General features: G+C 44.9%; 1 protein-coding gene across 2 annotated transcripts in view; it reads left to right on the forward strand.

Moving 5' to 3' along the window:
* Positions 1-23,373, forward strand: part of BICC1 (BicC family RNA binding protein 1) — a 420,840-nt gene that overhangs the window by 393,584 nt on the left and 3,883 nt on the right. The window contains exons 19-20 of one of the 2 annotated variants that reach the window (XM_063961749.1): positions 1,391-1,548; positions 12,272-12,371. In XM_063961749.1, the coding sequence (XP_063817819.1) occupies positions 1,391-1,548; positions 12,272-12,371 (258 nt within the window). Of the gene's footprint in view, positions 1-1,387; positions 1,549-12,271; positions 12,372-23,373 lie in introns of both variants that reach the window. The other variant, XM_063961748.1, reaches the window with a different exon arrangement.

Raw genomic sequence — 23,373 nt, forward strand, 5'->3', positions numbered from 1 at the left:
CTCTAGGATCCGTTCCACATTTTGGCCATTAATAATATCCAGTTAGATTCCACTGTAAAGAGTCCCTTTCAGATGGTATTGTAGAGAGTCCAAATTATGATTCCATATGCCGCTAGAGGGTTGATGCGGAATCCCATGTATGGTGGGTACCTCATGCGTTGCGGAGATAGGATGGTGCCTCTCTAGGACTCCACTGGATGTCTGGTGCGTGATAAGGGCTGGTTCGGGTCCTGATTCAAGGTTGTCCTGTTCCAAGGGTATTACAGCTACGATCAACTCGGAATGACCCCCTTAGACCTTGTTGGAGTTTAAAGACGTTTCAAATCCTATTTGGACTATTTATTTTAATTATTTATTTAATTAATTAGTTATTTAGCACTCGTATACTTTGCAACACATGAGTCATTCACATCAGTTCCTGTCCCAGTGGAGCTTACAGTCTACATTACCTACCACATCTACACTTGCACTAGGATTATTCTTATTTATTTATTTATTTTATTCGCTAAAAACTACCAGTAAGTTTCTGGAGTGTGAGAAAACCAGAGCAGCTGGAGGAAACAAACACTTGCACAGGAAGACCATACAAACTCCACACCTATAGGTCCTTGGCCTGAAACCGAACTCATGGCCTTAGTGCCGTAAAACAGCAATGCTAACCACCATACCACTGTCCCAACAAAATGGATGTCCTTTAATGTCCTCCCAACCCCTAAAATTCTAAGTTGCGTCAATGGCACATATTGTGGCTATGTGTAAATTGATAGGTTTTCTTGAATAAGGTGAAAGTTTATTTGTCATCTATGGATAGAGTTCACATATAAGGTCCCTAACACACTGCGGATCATGCTTTTGGTGAGTGTCAAAAAACCCAAGTCCTGGCTGTATGGGTTAATGTCTTTTAAATGCTGTACGTTTGTGCGTGCTTTGTAAATGCAGTTCACATATGGTTAAACATGTATTTGCTAATGCCTTGTGCTAAGGGTTTCTATATGTAGCACCCACACCCAGTGAATGTAATACTATATGCCAGCACTATGCTGGTATAACTGCTGTTTACCCCTACTGTTTTTATATGTATTGCTCTAGAGGTGAATTGCGTTTTTTTCAAGTCTGGTGATCTGCTTCAGAAGCACGAAAATGTATCAAGCAGCTTCCAAGAAATGCGTTGTGACACATGGGCACAATTCCGAATGCAAATGGACACACACACACGGTTTTATACTTATATTAAAAATGCCAGTGAGGAAGTAGAATCTGCTCTCTGGATTACAGCTACCATCGTAACATGACACCTGGCATAATAAAGTCACTTATGAAAGTACTTGCTCATGTGATACTGTCCAGCTAAATAGTTATATGTGTGTCTTTTTGCCATCATTCACAGCAGAACACTATCTTAACAGCAGCAATTATATGGACTGCATCTCCTCTCTAACTGGAAGCAATGGATGCAATCTAAATAGTTCCTTCAAAGGTTCGGATCTGCCTGAACTGTTCAGCAAGCTAGGACTGGGAAAGTACACGGATATCTTCCAGCAGCAAGAGGTCAGTGTGTGTACAAATACATTTGAATGTGCAGACGTATTCTTTTACTGACCCCTTGTTTAAAATCCCTTAGCTACAGTACTTCTACATATTGTAAATAATTCCGTTATAGCATTTGGTTCACGTAACGCCTCCCCTTCTGGTTATCCAAGCAGCTCCAGCCATGCACTTGATCACTGTAACTCACTGTGAAATGTTTATGTAGATACACTGGGAAGCTTAGCATGTTACTGGCAGATTATTTACTGGCTGCAAGTTACATAATTCTACATCTGAAAGTATGTACTGCTCTTGTCAAACATTAACAAATCTAAAATTGTGCAGTGACACGGTTCCATTTCATTTGGTTTCTGATTGTGTTAGATCTGGTATCAAAATAAAACACGTTTGGTTGCTAACAAACTAGCTTTGCTAACTTATAATTGCACCACTTTTTCCAGTTAGAACAATGGTGGTCCTATAATAACACTTCAAACATTGCAGGAAAAATCAGCATTGATTAAGCCAAGTCACTCCAAGTACGTCCTGATCTGTACATTTATTTATTACCAGTTATTTATGTAGCGCACACGTATTCCGCAGCGCTTTACAGAGAATATTTGGCCAATAACATCAGTCCCTGCCCCAGTGGAGCTTACAATCTATATTCCTTACCACAGACACACATTCTGTTAATTTTGTTAGGATCTAATTAACCTACCAGTATATTGTACACCTATTTGTTATAAAGGTTGCTTCTATCATTTTTTACCTCCTGTAAGACAGGAATGTGGTTGACACATGCTTATGATGCATAGCTTTCAGTAGATTATCATGCTGCTGGTAGTTGTGAGCAATAGGGGTGTTACCCTGGTAATTTAAGGGTGCATGGAGTACTTTATTAGTCTTAACACGGTTTTAGCACTTTTTTGACTGGGAGACTTCTAAAACAGTGGATGATCTCCTGGTGTCCCGAGAGAGAGTCTTGCAATCTCCCTGAAGCAGGCTGGAAAAGCGATGGGTGGAGCAGCACGTGCAGAGACACGGAGTAGAAGTGCTAGTAATGACTAAATTATTGTGGTGAAGAGTAATTGCCATTTTCTTATAACACACCCTACTGATGTGCCCTCATTGCTGCAATTGCACCAAATAGCCCCCTTCATCACGCAAGCATTGGGTGTCTTTTTTGCCAAAAATGCATCTTAGTCTCAACACAATGTGACTAGGATTTATCCGTAGACTGTGCTGATTCATTTGATATGTGCCTGTATATCTGTGGGCTACTGAGTCTCTGAATCTGTATATGAAGTGCTACAATGTAGCAGCCACAGATTTTTTCATACCACGTTCTGTTGTGCTTCATATATGTACACCTCTGTTGCCCACAAATGTACAAGTGTTGCATGTCAAACTGATCAACACAGTCTCGGGGTGTATCCTAGTCACATTGCATTGTGACTAAGACGCATTTTCTGCAAAAAAGGTGCCCAAGTCTAGCAGAATTGCATGGGATCTGGCCACTCACTCATGCCAGGCATCTCCCTCTGCGTGACATATTGAGGCTAGATGTATGAGACACATCTGTATATGCCAGGAGCAGGTGTGCCATCAAAAAAATGTCCACCGCTGTCCAGCACACTGTGGTGGTTGTTCTTCTCCCATGTGTGTTTAAGACACAGATGGCGAAGAGGGACTGAAAGATACAGAGGGAGGATGAGAGGAGAAAAAATATGGGGGAAATACAGATGCGTCATCATACAGCTAGCCTCAATACGCAATGCAGCACAAGACGCCTGCTGCGAGTATGACATGTCGATCAGTGTAGGGTCTATTTTGCTCAAATGTACTTCTTCATTGAAATGTAATGCGATAAAACCACTTCACGAGATTAATTTGATGTGCAACACTTGTATATCTGGACTGAGAGTGAATCTGTATACGAAGTGCTATGATGCAGAGAGCACAGCTTTTTTTTCATGCCAAGTTACTGTGTTGTATTTCACATACGGATTCAGACTCGGGCACATGCAGATATAAAAGTGTTGCTTATCGAATGAATCAGGGCAGTCTCCTGAAGTAGTTTTTGCAAATTCGGGCAATAAAATGCGATGGTGATACAGGACCTGGCATATCGAGAAGGAATTTTCAGTGCGACTGCAGCAATAGTTTGAGGACACATCTGTAGTGGGAGGGAGGGGAGTAAGTAGGCCTGTGGTGAGTATGAGAGCGCAAAAGTGGGGTAAACATGAAAGAAGCGCTTTTCCATTGTACCACCTAGATCAGAGGTTCCAAATGTGGTACTCAAGTCACCCCAACGGTCAGGTTTTAAATGTATCCATGCTTGGCCACAGGTGACTTAATTAGCACCTCAGTCAATTTGATATAACCATCTGTGCTGAGCCATGGATATACCCAAAACCTGGACTGTTGGGGTGCCTTGAGGACTGCGTTTGGGAACCTCTGACCTAGATGTTACTTGCACAAACTCACTGATATGGCTTACAAAAGTAAGCAAGTATGTCTTTGATTATCCCTGTAGCTTTGGATATTCCCTGGTTTTAGTAAGAGAGAGAGGTTATAATGCTGTTGCTAATTAGAATTGCTGACTGTTATTAATTATTGTAGATACTTGATTTTGACCATATACCCTTATAGCCTAGATTTATTTTTATAACCGTAATTACTGTACCATATGGTTAATAGACCTACTTGTATGTTTCAGTGCACACAGCCATTATATAATCAGTGGATCATTTGCTGTTCACCTTGTATATACTCTTTTCACATTATAAACATCGATATTTTGCAAATTATTTCAAAAGTAACATTATAAGGCAGGAAAACCCCCATTGATGCAGGGCACACCTAGTTATTTTGTATACTTGTTGGAAATACAGTTAAAAAATGTTTCAAACAAACCAAGGATATTTATTCTCTAACAAAAGCGTCTTTGTTTGGGTTGGAAACGGCAACTTTCATACCTCTTACGCTTAAACATAATAGTCTTAATTTGACCAAATACGTTTTTCCAAGTGGTTGCATTTCACTTGAAGAGCACATATTTGGTACGTTCAAACCATTCTTTGGAGATTAATTTACGAAGTTCACCAGGGGACAGCTCTTTTTTACTAGCTGCCCTACTACTATATATTTGCATTATTATATATACATACATACGCAGGGTATATATGTAGCCAGCTTTATATTTGATTTTGCTGTTTAATTTGCATGATTTTATATTTGCATGCATTACAAAAGGATTCCTTAACCCTAAATAATTTGTTAAATACTTTCATTTTTGAACAGTCTATTCTCAGAACTATAGTCCTGTAAGGGATTATGGGTGGATGTACTAAGCACTAAAATGCAGCAGTTTTCGGAGGATTGCCACAATCCCCATATGTATCAAGCTGTGTTAAGCAAAACTTGCCTGAGCTCATGTCTGATAGACAATGCCTATAGAAGCCTGTGGGATTTTTTTTTCTGAGAAATCACCGGAGTGGGATCAGTTTTCCCCATCCTTCCCCTCCAGTGGCTTGTGCAGTGCTGTCCCGTGAATAATTATTCATGCCTACAGCATTACTAAACAATGTTATTTATGCGATAAGGGGCAGGGATATATAGCATAGAATATATATCACACCCTGTCTCCTGTGCATCCTAGTTCATCAGGTTGCAACGAAAAAGAGGCCTGATGCTAGCAGAGTCTCATGGGACCTGGCGCGCTGAAAGGGGCAGTTTGACGTGACTACTGCAGTGATGTACAAGGACACACCTATATTCAGCTCTTTTTTTCTCTGAAGCATTTATCTGTAATTTATTTTATTTTTTTCCAGTTTACTTTGTTTTTTCAAATTTTTTTTATTTTAATTAGGATGTTATCCCCCCTCCTCCTTGAACTTTCCTCACCTCAAGTGGGGAAGGTGATATGGGATTTGGTTACCGGCAAAGCTGAATTATATACTGATGCATGATGTTTGGTAAAGGGTTGGCTGAGCTTTGGCTTCTTTGAATTTGCTACCACACTCAAAGTGCTAGATACAGATGTAGCCACCTTTATCTTGACTGGCTGAGGTGTTTGTCCCGTTCGAGCATACGCAGCGTACCGGGACGTAGGGAGGCGCGCCTAGTCACGGAGAGGCGTACCTAATCACACGGAGGCAGACAGAGCGTTTGGCGTTACCTTTACGTGTAATACCTGCGATCATCCACCAGATGTCGCTTTTTACAATCACCACTGCGCATGCGTGTGGTCTCCTGTAAAATACAATACTGAAATATATAATAAGGACTACTTTACTAAGGCGTCTCATTACGCTGCATACAGTAAATACTCATTACGCTGCATTATTTAATACAGTATATACGGTACAGACGCAAATAGTACAGTATATGATCCATCTACAGTACTTTATGAATATGTGAGCGTCCAAGTCCCGCAGACAAAACAACATAAAACCAGTAGTGTACACTGTCGCAAATAGACGTGTTAGAAGTTCACTACTGCCTCTTGAGATTAGGAATTTTGTACAGTATGTTAGCGTCCTAATCCCGTAGCCATTACAGCATAATCAAAACCAATGGATTTATTCATCTGTCTGCGGCGAAGTGGTGAAGTGTTCCGCTTCCTATACTCAGAGTCCCGAGTTCGATTCCTAAAGTACGAATGCATGTTAGTTTTTTTCCAGACACTTTTTTTTTTTTTTATTCACATAAACCAGGGCAAAGCTGCAGGAGCGATTATACTGTTAAGGTTCTATGCACCGTACAGTACACATACAATTCTGTAGCAGGGCAGACTCAATAGAAATGGCTACCACCTATGACTCCTTGCCCCACGGAAGCCCTAGGCCACGGAGCAAGTAACAGTCCAGATTTTGCAGGCTATGGGGCAATGCTGAAGGAGCGTCACAATCCCCTAGCTTAAATACACAGGGGCGATAGGAATAAGCGAGGTCTATGCACATTACGGTACACCGGTCTCGATCGCATAGCACACTGGCAAAATGGCCGCCGCCCCTGAACCCCCACCACGTGGCAGGCAACGCTCGGATATGGAGTGAGAGATGGCATAAGTTTTGCAGGCTACGGGGCAATGCTGAAGGAGCGTCACAATCCCCTAGCCAAAATACACAGGGGCGATAGAGATATGCAAGGTCTATGCACATTCCGTTACACCGGGCTCGATCGCATAGCAAACTGAAAAAACACAAGTCTAACATAAAGCAGGGCAAAGCTGCAGGAGAGTTTCTACTGTCAAGGTTCTATGCACCGTACGGTACACATACAATTCTATAGCAGGGCAGACTCAATTGAAATGGCTATCGCCTGTGACTCCTAGCTCCATGGAGGCACTCGGCTATGGAGCAAGTAACAGCACAGATTTTGCAGGCTACGGGGCAATGCTGAAGGAGCGTCAGAATCCCCTTGCTAAAATACACAGGGGAGCTAGGGATAAGCAAGGTCTATGCACATAACGACCCCATCACATTGCAAAGTGACAAAATGTCCGAGGCACGTGAACCCCTGCCTTGTGGCAGCACTCGGCTATGGAGCGAGCAATGGCATAGGTTTTGCAGGCTACGGAGTAATGCTGAAGGAGTGTCAGAATCCCCTAGCTAAAATACACAGGGGTGATAGGGAAAAGCGAGGTCTATGCACATAACGATGCACCGCAAAGTTCCCCATGGTTTTGATTATGCCTTTTCTTTGAACACGGTATTTTTCACTGCCTCGCCCTACCCCCATCCCACTTTCCCCTTCCCCCCTGGGAGCCTGCAAAGTACATGCAGTAGACAGGGAGGGAGTTCCGATAAGGTTACAAGGCATGTGCAACAGTATACTACTGTATGTAGGAAAATCCCTTGCCCACTCTGATTTATGTGAAACCTGTGTGCACCCTTCCATTGAATGTATAACAAAGAAAAATAAATAATAAAGTGAATGTCACGGGAACATATTAAAAAAAAAAAAAGGTTGGCACTCAAACCTGGGACTCTCAGCGTGGGAGGTGGGAGCATTCATCGCTAGGTTGGTATGGAAGGGGAGACAATTAGCTACCAGAGGGTACCTACCCCAAGTTTCTGTGACCCCCACAAGGCTCATGGCAAGCGTCGGAACCCATGGTGGGTCTGAATTAACGGGCCCATTATAGTCTATGGGAAAATGGGTCCATTTTGCGTACTGATATCTCTGGTTCTGGGTGTCCCAGAGACTCAGGACTGGTACCATACAAAAGAGGAGACTCTTGGCTTTCAGAGCAGACCAACCACTAGTTTATGTGACACTGGAAAGGCAAACGGGAAGCAACCGTGTATCGGGTCCCCTCCAGTTGTCCGCCTAGCTTGCACAGGATGCAGGGTTTCTGGCTAGATAGGAAATACTGTACAGAAATGCTAAGCATGGTAATTTGACATCCAGGAACATAGGGAGGAGTTTTTATCTCTCTCCATTATACTTAGAAAAATTACACTTGCCACTGTACGTTACAAGCTGTTCGTGCTAATTAGTACACTAGTAGAACATACTGTACAGAGATACGAAGTACAGTGATTTGGCATCCACGAACTTAGGGAGGAGCTTTAATCTCTCTCCATTGTAATCTTTCTAAGTATAATGGAGAGAGATAAAAGCTCCTCCCTAAGTTCCTGGGTGCCAAATTACCGTTCTTAGTATCTCTGTACTCTATGTTCTACTAGTGTACTAATTAGCACGAAAACAGCTTGTAACATACAGTGGCAAGTTTAATCTTTCTATGTATAATGGAGAGAGAGAAAAGCTCTTCTGTAAGTTCCTAGATGCCAAATCACCGTCCTTAGTATCTCTGTACAGTATGTTCTGCTAGTGTACTAATTAGCACGAACAGCTTTTAACTGGAGCCACATCACCGTACTTGGTATCTCTGTACAGTATGCTCTATTAGGGTACTAATTAGCATGAACAGCTTGTAACGTACACCGGCAATTTTAATCTTTCTATGTATAATGGAGAGAGATAAATGCTCCTCCCTAAGTTCCTGGATGCCAAATCACCGTACTTAGTATCTCTGTACAGTATGTTCTATTAGGGTACTAATTAGCTGTTCATGCTAATTAGTACCCTAATAGAAAATACTATACAGAGATACTAAGGATTGTGATTTGGCAACCAGGAACTTACGGAGGAGCTTTTATCTCTCTACATTATACATAGAAAGATTAAACCTGCCACTGTACGTTACAAGCTGCTCGTGCTGATTAGTACACTAGTAGAACATACTGTACAGAGATACTACGGACAGTGATTTGGCATCCAGTAGCTCAGGGAGGAGCTTTTATCTCTCTCCATTATACTTAGAAAGTTTACAGTGGAGAGAGATAAAAGATCCTCCCTAAGTTCCTGGATGCCAAATCACTGTACTTAGTATCTCTGTACAGTATGTTCTACTAGTGTACTAATTAGCACGTACAGCTTGTAACGTACAGTGGCAGGTTTAATCTTTCTATGTATAATATAGAGAGATAAAAGCTCCTCCCTAAGTTTCTGGTTGCCAAATCACTGTCCTTAGTATCTCTGTATAGTATTTTCTATCAGGGTACTAATTAGCACGAACAGCTAATTAGTACCCTAATAGAACATACTGTACAGAGATACTAAGTACGGTGATTTGGCATCCAGGAACTTAGGGAGGAGCTTTTATCTCTCTCCATTATACATAGAAAGATTAAACTTGCCGGTGTACGTTACAAGCTGTTCGTGCTAATTAGTACCGGACAATGCTGATTTATATACAGGAATGTAAGCTATACCTTAAACACACTTTACGTACTTTTTACGCTGTTAGCGTACAGAGTCCCGTATCGTGTACGGACTTTGCGTACAAACGCCGCGCTGACGGTACAAAGTACACACAGCGCGTACACACCCAATAAATACACTTTAAACCTTATGCAGCAATGCAGTGTGATGCTATTACACTTTAAACCTTATGCAGCAATGCAGTGTGACGCTATTACACTTTAAACCTTATGCAGCAATGCAGTGTGATGCTATTACACTTTAGACCTTAGCAGGGAAAGAAATACACGACACCAGTCTGTAGTTAAACCACTGGGTTCCGACACCACAGAGTGTTATTGCTGAAAGGGGGTTACAATACAAACAATACAATATAACAGAGTAAATGGCTACAGTCAATGGTACATACGTGAGTATATTCGCGTGCGCTTCCCGGTCCGGTCCTCCGTAATCTAATAGATAACGTTGTGAGTCTTGTGTTTGACCAGGCCTGCTGCAGGCTCTCTTTATTCACTTCATCCAAAACATAACACAATGGATACTGTAATCTCTTTGTCCATTGGACACAGGGATGGTCATTTACAGTACAGGAGAGGTCATAGGTCTGTTTGAATAGGTGGGCGATGCCTATTTTCACTGCTCTTGTGGGTGGTCTCCTCTGGATTCCCGCTGCATACATAATGTACATTAAATACAGTTTATATCTATATTCTGCTCCTGCACATAACTATCCGCAGGAACATGCAATCTTCCTCAAACCAACACCGGAATGTTTCCCTTAAAAAACCCTACAGCTGGATACCAAACACCACCTTGTAACCTTGTTCTGTCCCCTCCTATTCTGTGAAGGTGAATCCCTTTGTTCTGAAACCATTCAAACTGTTGTTACTTTCTGATGTGGTGCAGGGAGGCTATGTGTACATTGTGCACTATTTGGATTAAATATGTAATGTATTTTGATAGCCTTCCATGCGCTCACAAACTCTACCGTAAATACTCATACCACGCGCTAATGCACAGGACCGCGGGAGCGACCATACGCAAATTGCGAATATGCGCACGCACAGGAGAGCAAGTACGCGCACGGAGGCCATCTGTGTCTAGTTTGCACATGATGTGTGTACTGCAATATTTTTCGACTTTGACATACCCTAATAGAACATACTGTACAGAGATACTAAGTACGGTGATTTGGCATCCAGTTAAAAGCTGTTCGTGCTTATTAGTACACTAGTAGAACATACTGTACAGAGATACTAAGGACGGTGATTTGGCATCTAGGAACTTAGGGAGGAGCTTTTATCTCTCCATTATACATAGAAAGATTAAACTTGCCACTGTACATTACAAGCTGTTCGTGCTAATTAGTACACTAGAAGAACATACTGGGGACTTGGACTCATACAGTACTTGCATTTCAAAAGCACGTTTTTTTCCACTGCCTCCCGCTAGCACATCACCCTTCCCCCCTGGGAGCCTGCACAGGTTATGCAGTAGACAGGGAGGGAGTTATTCACATAAACCAGGGCAAAGCTGCAGGAGCGGTTGTACTGTTAAGGTTCTATGCACCATACGGTACACATATAATTCTGTAGCAGGGCAGACTCAATTGAAATGGCTACCACCTGTGACTCATTGCCCCATGGAGGCCCTCGGCTATGGAGCAAGTAACAGCACAGATTTTGTAGGTCACGGGGCAATGCTGAAGGAGCGTCAGAATCCCCTAGCTAAAATACACAGGGTCGATAGGGATAAGCGAGGTCTATGCACTTAACGATACCCCAGACCCCATCGCATCACAAACTGACAAAATGCCCAAGGCACATGAACATCCACCTTGTGTCAGCACTCGGCTATGGAGCGAGTGACGGCATAGGTTTTGCAGGTTTCGGGGCAGTTCTGAAGGAGCGTCGGAATCCCGTAGCTAAAACACACAGGGACGATAGGGTTAAGCGAGGTCTATGCACATAATGCTACAAGGCGGGGGTTCGTGTGCCTCAGACATTTTGTCACTTTGTGATGCGATGGGGTCTGGTGTATCGTTATGTGCATAGACCTCGCTTATCCCTATCGACCCTGTGTATTTTAGCTAGGGGATTCTGACGCTCCTTCAGCATTGGCCCGTTCTTTGAACATGGTATTTTCCACTGCCTCGCCCTACCCCCATCCCACTTTCCCCTTCCCCCCTGGGAGCCTGCACAGTTCATGCAGTAGACAGGGAGGGAGTTCCGATCAGGTTACAAGACGAGATTTATGTGAAACCTGTGTGTACCCTTCCATTGAATGTATAACAAAAAAAAAAAATTATAATAAAGTGAATGTCAAGTGAACTCAGACGCTCATACTGTACATGTATTTCAAAAGCACGGTGTTTATGCATTGTACATACTTCCTTTTACACAATTAGTTGCGTCTCCATACACAATCTTGCGTCTCCATACACAAGTGTTTTAACATGTTCGTTTGTGTCTGTATAAACTATTTATTTATATTGAGAACTCTCACCGTCTGACCATTGGTCACCATCTATTAACATTACAGTCGTCTCTGACCATTTGCCAGAGCTGTAGATCAATCCGCCGCTATACGATCGAAAGTACTGGATTAGTGGAGCATTAGCCACCCAGTGGTGGAGATGTGTAATGCATGCTGAGTATCTAGAATCGCCTCAACGCGACTGCCTGTGATTAAACTCAGCAAGCTAAGCTATCGCCTTAGCGTGACCAAACGTCCGTCTAGGCGGAGAATCTGTCAAGATAAAGGTGGCTACATCTGTAGCATTCAAGATTTTATAGTTTGCATATAGAAGGCGATATATGTGTCTCCGCCTCAGCTGATGCAGTATGGTTGGGAAATGGCCATTAATGTTGTTCATGTAAATACATTGAGTATGGTATAAACAGGATATTAATATCATATGGGGGTTTTATGATATTCAGTAACCAAAATAGCCATCTCTTTGCTTTAGATTGATTTACAGACATTCCTCACATTGACGGATCAGGACCTAAAGGAACTTGGCATAACGACATTTGGTGCACGGAGGAAAATGTTGCTGGCTATTTCAGGTAACTCTAGAATGCATCACAGTGTACAGTAAATCTACCATCCTTTCCATTAGTGAGTTCCAGGTTAGTGACGGAACTGTTACTGTTGCAGCTGGGTTTAGAAACAGAGGGTCCATATTAGCAGATACTGTATCATCATTAATCTTGTACCCTCTTCTCTCTATACCTTCAGTTGAGCTTGTGTCATGCTCTTAAATGTGTGTCAGGACTGAAGAAACAGAGAATAGTTGACTTACCACTATGACTTACCACTATTAAGCTCATACACCATTTTCACTGGACCGGCAAGCTGCATGTGAAATTGATCATGGTCTTCTGATCTGATTAGTAATCGGTGTTAGGGGCATGCACTACTAGATCAGGCTTATTATCCCATATAGCTGCCAGTATCTTTGTGTGTATCTTCACCTTTAAGATGGGAGGATGAGCAGTAATTCATGCAACTGCAAGTATGAGCCCTGCGTGTTAATCTTTCAACACGTGTTGCACACTGGCAGTAAGCTACCTGTCCCCTGTCTTTTGCATATGTTCTATTGTTAGGGTTTGACAGGGTGTGTTTGTTTTTTTGCAAAATAATATTGGAGCTGCTACATTCAAAGTTTTCAACATGTCCTCACATACTATAGACCAGCATTGGCCCATTTGCTTTGCAATACCTTGTCATTTGGTGGTCCTTTGAATATATTCAAATACCCATTATTCATTTTTTTTTGTATCTACACCTCTGCTTGTTTTTCTTTGGGTGCTTGATGACTAATTTAAAAGTCCAGGTCTTTCTGGCATTTCCAAAAAGTGTCAGTGCAAGTAATGAGTATATTATCAGCAGAAAATATTCAGAAGTAGAAGCACGTATGACTACTGTGAGTTGGGTCACCAGTGTTCTGACTGACGTTAGTAGCTAGCATGGCCACGAGGACAGCACACACCGGCCAGCAGAGGTCACAATGATCTTATGGATTAGATCCATTTTTGGTACTTGACTTGTTTTGAAGCCACCTGCAGCAACATCAGGCCAGTTTGGAGTTATTGTTGGCTACATTGCCATGTGTGGCCAATGTTTTCTTGTGATGAAAAGACTTTTACAGGATGAACTGCACTGAGGTTTCAGAGAAAATAGATTTCCTTACTGATTTCCCTATGTCTCAAAGCTATTACGTTGCATGAGGTTTTACTTGCAAAGTGCCAAAGTTCTGAGAGGGACAGAGAAGACTGGTTGAATATAGTACTGTGAGATTTTTATGTTTGTAGAACAGTTGGAAGCAAGATCAAACACATTTGTAACGATAGGTGAGGGAATACGTTTTTAACATTTGTACAGCTTCATCATTCTCCACAGCATATTACATTTGAAGACCATAAAAAAACAAAAGACTGGGTAACAAATGGACAATGAGGAACGAGAGCTCTGCTTGCAAATTTACAAGCTACAGATGTAACCATGCTCATCGTTGCTACGCCATACAGGCATCTTAGTCGCTTCATACATATAGCACAGGTAGGCAAAGTAGGGCGTGATAAGGCATAAGAGGATCCACAGCTTACAATACACAGCATCACCACTGGGTGGCGTTTTTTACACTAATGAAAACTACAGTACTGTGCTGAATAGCAGCGGATGGAGACGGCACTACAGAATGCTGAACAGTGTATCAAGCCATGACGATCGGGCACATTAAATATAGTAGTTATTTTTTATTACAATAATACTGCAGGGCGGAGTACAAAATCACTGGGATGGCAGGCACCCAATGACAATATGCCTTACAACTGAAAGCTCCCCGGGTGCACTGTATAAAAGGATCACTACATTAATTAGAATTGTGAACACAGAGAAAATATTTGCTCAGCGTCTCTAACGCACACAGAGAAAAGCACAGTTCTGAGTTCTACACAGCTCTATAATTTTTTTTACAGTGAGCGACATCACTATGTCAATGCAGGTGTCAATCGCCTGTCTCCATGGCTCACTTGGCATAGTGGTATCACCGATGGTTACCATGCCCGTGAGCTAGGGTTCGCTTCCCGCAAAGGACACGCTTGTATATCTGTGTAAAAAGTAGCATTCACGGTTTGTTTTTGTTTTTTTAACAGAGCTGGTTTTCCCAAAACAAGCTCTTTTGTGCTTCATATACAGACTCACCTGCACACAGATATACAGCCAAAATTAAGAAGAAGAAAAAACTGTAGATGCTACTTTTTTCACAGATAGATCAAGTCTGTACTTCTTCCTGGGCTTCCCCATTGCTTTAATTGCAGCCTCCCCCAATCCCACCCCCATGAGACTTTTGTGATTTCATGGACTGGGTGTACTGCTTGGTAAAGGGCAGCATGAGTCATTCATTTTACATACAGTAGTGTACCGACTGTGTTGTGTTTTACTCAGCAGTACACTCAGTCCATTAAATCATAAGTGGGGTAGGATTAAGGGTGGGGGAGACTGCCTGTTAAAGCAGTGGGGAGGCCCGGGAAGAAGTACAGTAAACTCAGTCCCATTAAGATAACACTCTTGTAATTTGAAAACCTAACTTGTATATCTTTGTAAAAAGCAGCATATACAGGCTTTTTCTAATTTAGGATTTATCTATGTACGTGTCTGAGTCTGTATACAAAGTACGAAAGAACTTGTTTTGGGAGAACTAGAAAAAAAGTGGATGCTACTTTTTACACAGATCTACAATAGTGTGGTTTTTCAAATTAAGATAGTGTTATCTTTGAGACTGAGTTTACTGTACTTCTTCCCGGGCCACCCCATTGCTTTTTTTTTTTTTTTTTTAAACACATTTTATTGGATGGATCATAAGATAAGTACAATGATAACATAACAGAACACCCGAACATCTTGGGTGCTTAAAGAACAGACATAATTAGGGTGAATTGTTACAACAACAGAGTAGATCCGATTTTTGTTTTTGTGTTTTCCCATGTTTAGAGATTCAAGTCAGAGCATAAGAGATGGGGAACTCTCGGCAACGGAGTGGCCTTCCGTCATAGAGAGTCAGCAGAAGAGATGAGAGGAGGAAAGTGCTCAGATAGCGAGCAGGAGGGAACAGGAAAGCATAGGAGGCTGGGCACCTCCGGTTGAAGAGAAGAGGTGGGGGAGTAGAGAAAGGGTGATGGGGTGGAGGGGTAGCCTTCAGGGGCAGGAGGTGAATAGGGCCTTGGCATGTCGTGTCAGGTTATAAATGGAGACGGAGCCTGTTGCAGGATTAGCCACGGGGACCATACTTTGTCAAATCGCTTTGAAGTGTTACGAATGACTGCGGTCATGTATTCCATTTTGTGGACATACCATATCCGGGAAATTATCACCGGCATTGGTGAGGGGGTCGGGTTCTTCCAGTCTGTGGCAATTTGGCAAGTCATTGCCGAAACTATGTGTCGGAATAGTTTGTTTTGGTGTCTATTGAGGGTGGGAAGGGTCATGGGGAGCAAGAAGTATTGGGGATCAGGGGAGATGGAGGTGTCAAATAGGCGTGAAAGCAAAGTGATGAGTTCACCCCATATTTTATAGATTTTGGGGCAAGCCCACCATATGTGTAAGAATGAACCACTGTCCGTACAGCCCCTCCAGCATCCATCTGGGGTGCCGGGGAACATAGTATGCAGACGGGACGGGACATAGTACCATCGGTAGAGTAATTTATAGATATTTTCTTTAATTCTCACACATATGGAGCTGGAAGCGGCATTGTCCCATATATCTACCCAGTCTTCATTGTCTATAGCAAGTCCCAGTTCCTTTTCCCATGCTGATTCGTGAGGGGCCCGGGATGTTGTGGGGAGGTCGTCCAGGAGGGCGTAGATATCTGATATGAGGCCTTTAGTGTTGGTGCGTTTCCAGCTAATGTATTCGAAGGGGGATAGATGTCTGTGGAGAAGAGTAGTGGTGGTGGTGGAGTGGAAATGTCTAATTTGCAGATAGCGAAAGAAGTCCGATGAGGGGATTACTGTTCTTTCACGGATATCTGTGAATTGTGGGAAAGTAGCTGTGGAGGTGATATCATTAACATATAGTATACCACTCGAGCGCCAAGAAGTATGCGTGGCTCCACTCATACCTGGCGGAAAGGCTGGGTTGTGAAACAACGGGATTAGCGGGGACGGGTATGGGGCCAAGCTGAACCGTCTGTTTGTCAGGTCCCAAGTCGCTAGGGAGCGACTTACTACAGGGTGCGATAGGGCCGCACGGGGACGCCGGTTCCGGTGGAGCCACAATAGAGAAGATAGCGTGGCTAGGCCCGTCTCCTCCGCCTCAATCCCCACCCAGACCTTCCTTGTCCCGCCCTCGCTGCACCATTGTGCACATTGAGCGAGTTGCGCGGCGTAAAAGTATTTCTTAAAGTCCGGGATACCCAGGCCGCCGCCTCTGGAGGGGCGTTGGAGCAGTTTAAGTCTGACTCGTGGGCGTTTGTGGTTCCAAATAAAAAGGGAGGATTGGCGTTGTAGGGTCTTGAAGACGTAGGTAGGGACGTAAATCGGGAGGGTCTGAAATAAGTACAGGAGTCGGGGGAGCACGCTCATCTTAACGGAGTTGATTCTGCCTATCCACGATATAAAATAACTGGACCAATCCACCAAGTCCTCCTTAATTATCTGTAATAAACGGGGATAATTTGCTTGGAAAAGTTGGTGGTGATGGTGAGTCAAGTACACACCAAGGTATTTAATTTTCTTGGTATGCCAGTTACAGGGGAGGGTAGTTTGAAGGTCCTGTTTAAGAGCTGCCGGGATATAAAAGTTGAGGGCCTCTGTTTTGTTCACATTTATTTTATAGCCAGAGAGCTGTGAGTATGAATTGATCTCGGATAGAAGAGCAGGGAGAGATTGGGCTGGGTCAGTGAGAGAGATCAGGACGTCGTCGGCATATAGCGCTATCTTGTGTTCGGAAAGGCCTGTGGGTATTCCATGGATTGCACTGTTATTACGGATCCTTGCTGCTAGGGGCTCCATGACTAGTGCAAAAATTAAGGGGGAAAGGGGGCATCCCTGCCTGGTACCATTGGTGATTCCGAAACTGGAGGAGGAGACACCGTTAACCATGACCTGGGCTGACGGGGAGCGGTAGAGTGCTTTGATTCCCTCCAGAAAGTTTCCGGAGAATCCCATTTTGTCAAGGACTGCAAAGGCAAAAGACCACGATATGCGGTCAAAGGCCGCCTCCGCGTCGAGAGCCAAAATGAGAGAGGGAAGTTTCCGTTTTTGGATTGAGTATATTAGATCTATTGCCCTTCTGGTGTTGTCAGACGCCTGGCGTCCAGGGATGAAGCCGACCTGGTCCGGGTGGACCAGGCCGGGCATCAAGGGACCCAGACGGTTAGCTAGTATTTTCGCGTATATCTTCAAGTCAACATTCAGTAATGAGATTGGTCTGTAGTTTAAGCAACTAGTCGGGTCTTTGTCAGGCTTTGGGATTACCACTATGTTGGCCCGGGTTGTCTCCGGCAGGAAGGAGGCTCCCTCGAGGATACCGTTAAATAAGGAGGCTAGGTGTGGTGCCAGTTCCTTCGCGAAGAGTTTATAATATTGGGCTGTGAAACCGTCCGGCCCTGGAGCAGCCGACGAGCGCATAGATCGTATGGCGGCTATTGTCTCCTCCTCCGAGATTCGACTGTTAAGGGCTTCCAATTGATTGTCAGATAGGGTTGGGAGGGGGGTATCAGATAAGTATGAGCGCACTCCCCCAGATCCGTCAGGAGACAGCAGGGGCGGGTCAGGCAGGTTATAAAGGGAGCTATAAAACAAGCGAAAATCTTCAGCCATCAGTTCAGGGTCATATGTATAGGTTCCCCTTTGTGACGAGTACAATTTATCTATTGCGCCCAGCGCCTGCTTACGACGGAGTTTGTTGGCTAGTAGGGTATCTATTTTATCCATTTTGTCGTAGAAGCGTTGTTGCAGTTTCCGAAGTATTAGTGCCGCACGGTTGGATAGGAGGGTGTTTAGCTGTCCCCGGAGGGAGTCTATCTGAGTGAGTAAAGAGGGATCGGGGGATACTTTATGTTTGGATAGTAAGGTGGCTATTTCTGATTCGAGGGAGGCTATCTCCTGTGCAGCTTTTTTCCTAATTGCCGACGATTTTGCTAACAAGGTGCCGCGGATCGTGGCTTTGTGAGCTTCCCAAAGGATATTAAGTGGGATGTCAGGGGACATATTTTCGGTGAAATAGTGTGCAATCGCTAGTCTAGTTTCCTCTAGTGCAGAAGGGTGTTGTAGAAGCGAGTCGTTAAGGCGCCATTTGTATTTCCTATGAGGCGCTCGGTGTATATCTATGAGGAGGTAGACCCCAGCGTGGTCCGTCCAAGTCAGTGGTGTGATGCCCGTATCCGAGATCAATGGCACTAGGGCAGAGGATATGTGGATCATGTCAATCCTGGAGTAGTGTTGATGTGGAGCAGAGAAGTGCGTAAAATCTTTGATGTGGGGGTTTTGGGAACGCCAAGTGTCACAGAGGCCGTGGAGTTTCATGGTGGCGGTGAGTGTGCGGGAAGCCCGGGGGAGAGTCGTTATAGAAGCGTGGGGCGGAGGACTGGATCTATCTAGCAAGGGGTCAATTATGGTATTAAAGTCGCCACCCATGATAATGCTTCCCTGTGCTTCTCGTGATAGGCGTTTAGAGAGAGAGTCAAAAAACAAAGATTGGTCTTGATTGGGGGCGTAGACGGAGACCAACGTGAGAGCCTTAGAACGGAGGGTACCCATTACCATAAGGAACCGTCCATCTGGGTCTATCACTGTCCTGGAATGGATAAACGGGATATTACGATGAACTAAGATGGCTACACCCCGTTTTTTACAGTCTGCTGAGGCAAAATAGGACTGGGAGAACCATTTGCCCAGAAGCCGGGTGTGGGGACCGGTGAGGTGTGTTTCCTGTAGGAATGCTACGTCAACTTTCTCACGTCTGCAAGCACTCAGGAACACGGTACGCTTCCTAGGGGAGTTCAGGCCATTTACATTGACCGAAAATATTTTAAGAGACATGTTTATTTACGTGGGGGAGTATGGCGTTTTGCCGGGTATAGTCCAGCAAGGTACAATTTATGCCAGGCGAAGGCCACCCCTCCAGGCCAAGCGAGAGAAGGAGCGGGAAGGTCGAGCAGAGGCCACAAGAAAAGAGAGAGAAAGAAGAACATAGAGAAGAAGAAGAAGTACCCCAAATGGGGAAACATCCCTGTGTTTGTGGGTCCCATTCAGGGGCCGCACGGGAAAAGCATCGAATAAGTAACATTATTAACAACAGTAAGGGATTATGGGGGGGTAACTGAGCTACCATGTGGGAGGAAATGAGTCTCCCGGGCCACAAGGGCTGAGGGTGGCTATAACCATTTTACATTTATGGCAGACATAATATAATATAGGACTCTGAGAACTGTGTCCTAGCAACAAAAATGCAAACATAAAAACAAAAATAGGGAGGGGGAGGGGAGGGGGGGGGATTGGGCAAGAGGGAAGGGGGAAGAAAGAGAGAAAAAGAGGGGGGGGAGGGGGGGTGAAGGAGAGGGGGGGGGGAATACCACAGGGGTGCAAACAATCATAACTTAATTATAACAGCATTAACCGAGGATAGTTACGATACTGGTATTTGAGCTGAGGTCGAGTTCTCCACTGCACCCACTCGTTTCGAGTCGTGGAGGCGTTGCATCGTCAGTTCGTGCACTATACACGTCGGGGGGGTTTCCCCAGTTCAGGGAGGATCCTTGTCCACATTGCGCTGTCGGGTCACCCGTGTCCAGTCAGGAAGAGGGGGCTGAGGGCGTGGCGGTTTAGATGCTGAGGCCGCCATGTCATCTTCAGCTGATGTTGGGAGGAGATCTAGCTTTGCCAGCAAATCCTGTCCTTGGGTTAGGGTCTTGACCGAGTGGACAGAGTTATTAACCGAAACGTGTAAATGGAAGGGGAATCCCCATCTATATCTGATCTGGTGTTGTCGTAGGATCCGGGTGACCGGTTGGAGGTCTCGCCGTTTTTGGATGGTGGAGGGTGCCAGGTCCTGAAAAATCTGCAACTGCGTGCCTTTGAACAGGATCTCCGATGAATCTCGAACTGAGGACAAAATTTTTTCCTTCGAGCGGAAGTAATGGAAACGGACAATAACATCCCTGGGTGGTTGGGCGGGAGACGGTTTTGCCCGGAGTGCTCTATGTGCCCTGTCGCAGAGACATTCTTCGACCGTAAGGTCCGGTACCAAGTGTGTGAAGAATTCTCTCAAGAATGTTGGTAGCGATGGGCCGAGGACCGATTCTGGAACGCCGCGTATGCGAAGATTATTTCTACGCGAGCGATTTTCTTGGTCCTCTTGTCGCTCCTTGAGGGTCTCCATTTCCTCGTGCAATCTAGCGAGTTCACTGTCAATGCGGTGTTGGGAGCGGCAGAGATCGTCTGTCTTTGATTCCAATGCGTCCGTCCGGTTACCGAGATCTGTAAGATCCGATTTAAATTCAGCTATAGCGTTCGAGAGTTCCTGTTTGAACGCGGACTGCACTCCCTCCAGTAGGCTCGACATGACCGCCTGTATCTGGGGATCGATACCCGCTTCTGAGAAACACGGGGAGGGGGGGGAGCTTGCGGCCATGGTGGGGTTCTGTGGGCCTTTAGTCTTTGAGCCAAAGAAGTTAGTCGGAGCTTGCGTTGCTTTTTTGTTTTTGGACATAGTGGTATATATCAAAAAAAGGGAGGATAGGAGTGGTGGTAAAAAAGGAAAAAGGGAAGAAAAATTATTGATAGGAGGACACAGGTCAGAGTCCGTTTAATGAGCAAGTAATCTGGTCAGGTCTGGTCCTCCAACCGCGGGGCTGGGGGTAGGGTGCCAGAGTGTTATATATGGAGTCCAACCATTTAGCTCTGGCACATGTAGTATATTATTATTTTGCGTTAAATCATCTTGCGAGTCGTCTTAAGGATAGGTCTGGGATGTATGGATCCGAGTGTCATAACGCTGAGACCGCGTCTTTTCCAGGCGCCAGCTCCGCTGTCGGGGCAGGTCGCAGTCCAACCCCCTATTCAGTGGCCCGGTCACTCATGGTTGGTATTAAAGCACTTCCATAGCCGTCGCCGGAGCCGGCGGTGGTGTAAACAGAATCTGGACTCTTACAGAGGTGAGGAGTGTGTGGTATAGTGCGGCTTTTCTTTACTCTGGCTGGGTGCCAGAAAGTAAAATGGCGACTCTGGGTTCCTGTCGTGGGTTTCTATGGAGCAGGGGTGCAGATAAGAAATAGGTGCTGTGGAGACAGCGGGTACTCACAATATTGCAGGTTGGCTGGATGCTGCAGGCCCTTTTTCTTTTTCTTTTTTTTTTCTTTTTGGCTGTGCTGCAGAGACTTCTAGGATGGCAGGTGTGCACAGCCTTTTCCAGTTAAAGCTCCAGGATTCCAAGATGGCCGCCGCAGCATTTATAGAGCAGCTTCCCTCCTCACTTTCACCCCTTGTGGGGCTGCCTGTGGCACAGAGGCTCCCTGAGGGTGTTGTGGGGCGTCCAGCCACACATATAGTGAAGATCCGAGGTCTCTGGGAGCCCGTCGCGGCCGCTCTCCGCTCCCGGAGCTCACGGCCGGGTCGTCCCCGAACTCTATGCCCCGGCTTTAGGACGCGTGGTAGGCCGCGGCGGCCGGAGATAGCAGGGGGGCCGCAGGCCCGTTTCAGCTGCCGGACGGCTCCGCCGGAGGATCCACAGAGGGGATATGGCCACCGTAGGCCGTTACCAACGGTCCGGAAGGGGGGAGATGAGCGTCCCAAGTCCCGCGGACGGCTCCGGAGCCCAGGCCCGCGACGTGCCGAAATCGAGGCCCCGGCTTCACGGGAAGGGGAAGGCCGCAATCCGCAAGGGCAGCCAAGGCCACCCTCCGACTCCGCAGCACGTTTCCCCTGGCCGGGTTGATATGAACAGAGGCAGTGGGGTAAGTGCAGGGGACACCAGGGCACCAAAAGGGATATATTTAGGGTTTATATCGGCCAGTTAGCAGGAGCCCATAGAAAATGCCTCCTCTCCCATTGCCAGCTAGGCCACGCCCCCCACCCCATTGCTTTTATAGGCAGCCTCGCCCACCACTAATCCCACACCCTGTGAGACTTGTGCTTTCACGGACTAGGTGTACTGCTTAGTAAATGACAAATACAACACAGCCGGTAGACTACTGTATGTAAATGAATGGCTCATGCAGGCTTTGGTTGGGTGAAGTAAACCCAGAAGGCACGTTCATTTGTATGGCATATTAGCATTCTGCATTCACCAAGAGATCGAGAGATGCCTGAATCCGTTTGCAGATACATCCGCAGTCTCACACTGAATAAAGGCATGCCACATATAATTTTAATCAGCAGAGACTGCTTGTGCATGCTATGCACATAGCAATATGTAAAAGATGCATTTACAGCAAAAAAAATGCCTGGAGATAGCAGAGCTGCCCGGCAACTGACAGCTCACTCACACCAGGCATCTCTCGATCTGTGTTGTGATTGTCATTTACTAAGCAGTATACCCAGTCCCTGAAATCACAACTCTAAAAGGGGGTGGCGTTACTGGTGGGGGAGGCTGCCTATTAAAGCAATGGGGAGGCCCGGGAAGAAGTTCAGTAAACTCAGTGTTATAAAGATGCTCTCGTAATTTGAAAAGCCATACTTGTATATTCGTGTAAAAAGTAGCATTATATCTGCATACATAGTAGCATTCACAGTTTTCTTCTGATTTTCCCAAAACAAGTTCTGTCATGCTTTGTATACAGACTCCGATATGCACACAGCTATACAGTCAAAATTCGAAAAACCCGTGGATGCTACTTATTACACAGATATACAATACAAGTGTGGCTTTTCAAATTACGAGAGTCTTATCTTTGAGACTGAGTTTACTATACTTATTCCCAGGCCACCCCATTGCTTTAATAGGCAGCCTCGCCCACCACTAATATCACCCCCTGTGAGACTTGTGATTTCACGGACTGGGTGTACGGACACCTGCAATGACATAATGATGTCGCTTATAGTATTTTCTTTTTTATATATAGTG

This window comes from Pseudophryne corroboree, chromosome 3 (assembly GCF_028390025.1).
Source record: "Pseudophryne corroboree isolate aPseCor3 chromosome 3, aPseCor3.hap2, whole genome shotgun sequence".
NCBI lineage: Eukaryota > Metazoa > Chordata > Amphibia > Anura > Myobatrachidae > Pseudophryne > Pseudophryne corroboree.